The 2,645-nt window shown below is 39.1% G+C and overlaps 1 protein-coding gene across 1 annotated transcript in view; it reads left to right on the top strand.

Moving 5' to 3' along the window:
- LOC119585124 (protein fem-1 homolog C-like) overlaps positions 1-2,645 on the top strand; it is a gene marked incomplete at its 5' end in the record, with an annotated part of 5,975 nt that overhangs the window by 2,575 nt on the left and 755 nt on the right. Inside the window, 2 exon segments of the mRNA XM_037933757.1 lie at positions 197-386; positions 523-2,645. Coding sequence (XP_037789685.1) covers positions 197-386; positions 523-1,609 — 1,277 coding nt within the window.

The following is a 2,645-nucleotide window of genomic DNA, read 5'->3' as shown; positions in this document are numbered from 1 at the left end:
CACTGGGACTCTCACAAGCTCTCTCTTTGTATGCTTTCTGTCTTTGACTCTTTCCTTCCCCAGTTTCTATCTCTTCTTTTCCCCCACCCTCCCTTTTTATTCTTTCCTTTTTATCCCTTCTATTCATTTGCCACTCCCATTCATTCCTCTCCTGTCTTCTTATAACTGTGAGATTAACACAGTTCTTTTATTTCAGGAATGACACCACTTTTAGCAGCCAGTGTAACAGGCCACACACATATTGTGGAGTACCTCATCTCTAGATCAGATCTGGTGTCACGAAAGGATAAGATTGACGCACTAGAACTTCTAGGGGCTACATATGTTGACAAGAAACGGGATATGCTCGGGGCTCTCAGATTCTGGAAAATGGCTATGTCTGAAAGGTAAGTAATTGAGATGTGACATTCCTTCAAATTTTTGTTTTCGCTTTATACTGAAGATATTGATCGAAACATTGTTCTTGCTCTGTCTTATTCTTGATTTTTATGTTTAAAATGAGCATTATGAATTCTGTTTCAGGTATGAGTATGATTTAATGATTTACCCCAAGCCAGTACAACAGTCACCCATTGCTGCCTATGAAAATTCAGTAGAAGTGATGACAATGCAACAACTAGATGAAATTATCTCAGATCCTGATGAGATGAGAATGCAGGCACTCCTTGTGAGGGAGAGGATCTTGGGACCAGCACATCCAGACACCAGTTATTATATCCGTTATCGAGGTGCTGTGTATGCTGATACTGGAAACTTTGACAGATGTATAACACTTTGGATGTATGCACTTGACATGCAACAAAAAATCCTAGAACCTTTAAGTCCAATGACCCAGAGTTCATTTGTATCATTTGCTGAACTATTTTCATTTATGATGAGTGAAGCTAAAAACAGAGGGAGGAGAGTACCAGTGGTCAACTTCTGTGATATGATGAGAGTGTTTGAGAAATGTATGCGAGAGGTAGAAGTAGGTATGTCTCAGCTTAGCAAAGTTAATAATTCAGGTTGTGGATCAGTCTTGGCCAATGGGGGTGAGCGCGACACAACTTACTTCCACCGCACACTAGTTATAACAATGCATTTAGTATGTTTGCTTACAAAATTAGGGCCAGGTCTGACTACACTACAGCGGCACACCATGAGGAAAGCCGTGTATCACCTTGTACGGATGGACCCCCGAGGCACGGGTGGTGTCACTCCCCTACACCTTGCTTGCTCACGTGACTCATCTGCAACAGTTGGGAGATTCCCCATTTGTACTTTCCCAAGCTTGGAGGTTGTATCTTTACTGCTAGAAGTTGGGGCTGATCCATGTGCTACTGATCAGCAGGGCAACACCCCACTACACACATTAGCTAGTAACAAACAGTGTCGTCGTGAATTACTAACATCCCTCCTTGCTGCTGGTGCTCACTTAGATACTCTAAATGGCTCAGGCCAGAGTTTTGCTTCTTTGCGTGCTTCCCGTGGTCAGCGCTTGTCCCAGTTAATAAATCCACTTCATTACACTTCCTTACAGTGCCTAGCAGCAGCCACTATCCGTAGACATGGCCTTCACTACAGTACAGTTCTACATCCTCGTCTCTCAAAATTTGTTGACCAACACTGATCCTATCTGTAATTAGCCCAGCTCAGAATCCTGTTCCTTGTATATAAATGTGATAATTCATCATATGTACATAATATACATAATCATTATCTTTACATTTGTGTAAAGGCATATGTAGCCATTATTGATTTGATGGTGTGTGACATCATCTTGTGGCATTAATATTGTAAGTGGCCCAGCATGTATTGTCACTGTGATAATTGGCAGACCTATTCCAGGGTTGCAGGCATCCTAGAGGCCTCTGTTACCATTAATAAGATTCTCAGCAAACTAAAATGGAGTCAGATTCTATACTTGCTCAGTCTAGTTTATCCTTAGACCTTGTGTAATATTAGAGTTATCATTTTGAAAATGTTATTTTTGGACTGTCCTGTTTGAGCATGTTACAAAGAGTTCTGAGGCTTGAGGTTGTCTGGCAACAGTGGGGTATTGTCAGCTTGGCTTTCCATGGCAGTGACATTCTGGAAGATTGTATTCTTTCAGTATTAAGGAGGAAATGTTCCACATGCAGTATCTGTGCAAAGTTCTATTTTTCTTTTTTAAGTTGTAGATAATCATTAAATATTAGTGTGTCTCGTTGTTGTAATTTTATCATTTGTAATTTTTAAATGTTTGGAAACTTGACATCATCCTTTAATTTTGTCTTTTTTTTTTTTACATGATGTAACATTTCCTTCAGACAATTATTTGGATATCTGTATCGTAAGTGAAGTTACTGTCTCTCGTCACTGTTTCCCAGTTATGTGATCATTTATGGAATCTGAATGATAAATTCATGTATTGAGAGGTAAAAAGAGCAGAGGCATGAACTCTACTATCCCTCACAACAGTCTTTGTGATATGATTTTTTTTCCTGTTGTATTATAGCATAATTTTGCTGTATTTGTGTGCTGTCATTTTTCAGTGCAAACATAAAAGCTTTTAGTGGGATTATTACTCAGTAGAGTGAACTTTCTAATAAAGGATTTATTTGCTTTTGAATAAAATTACTATCAAAATCAACAGTGTTGAAAATCTGGACATATTGGACAACTGT

The sequence above is a fragment of the Penaeus monodon genome, chromosome 19, assembly GCF_015228065.2.
Source record: "Penaeus monodon isolate SGIC_2016 chromosome 19, NSTDA_Pmon_1, whole genome shotgun sequence".
NCBI classification, from domain to species: Eukaryota; Metazoa; Arthropoda; class Malacostraca; order Decapoda; family Penaeidae; genus Penaeus; species Penaeus monodon.
Note: the sequence above shows the minus strand (reverse complement) of the source record. Positions and strands in the feature narration are given on the sequence as shown.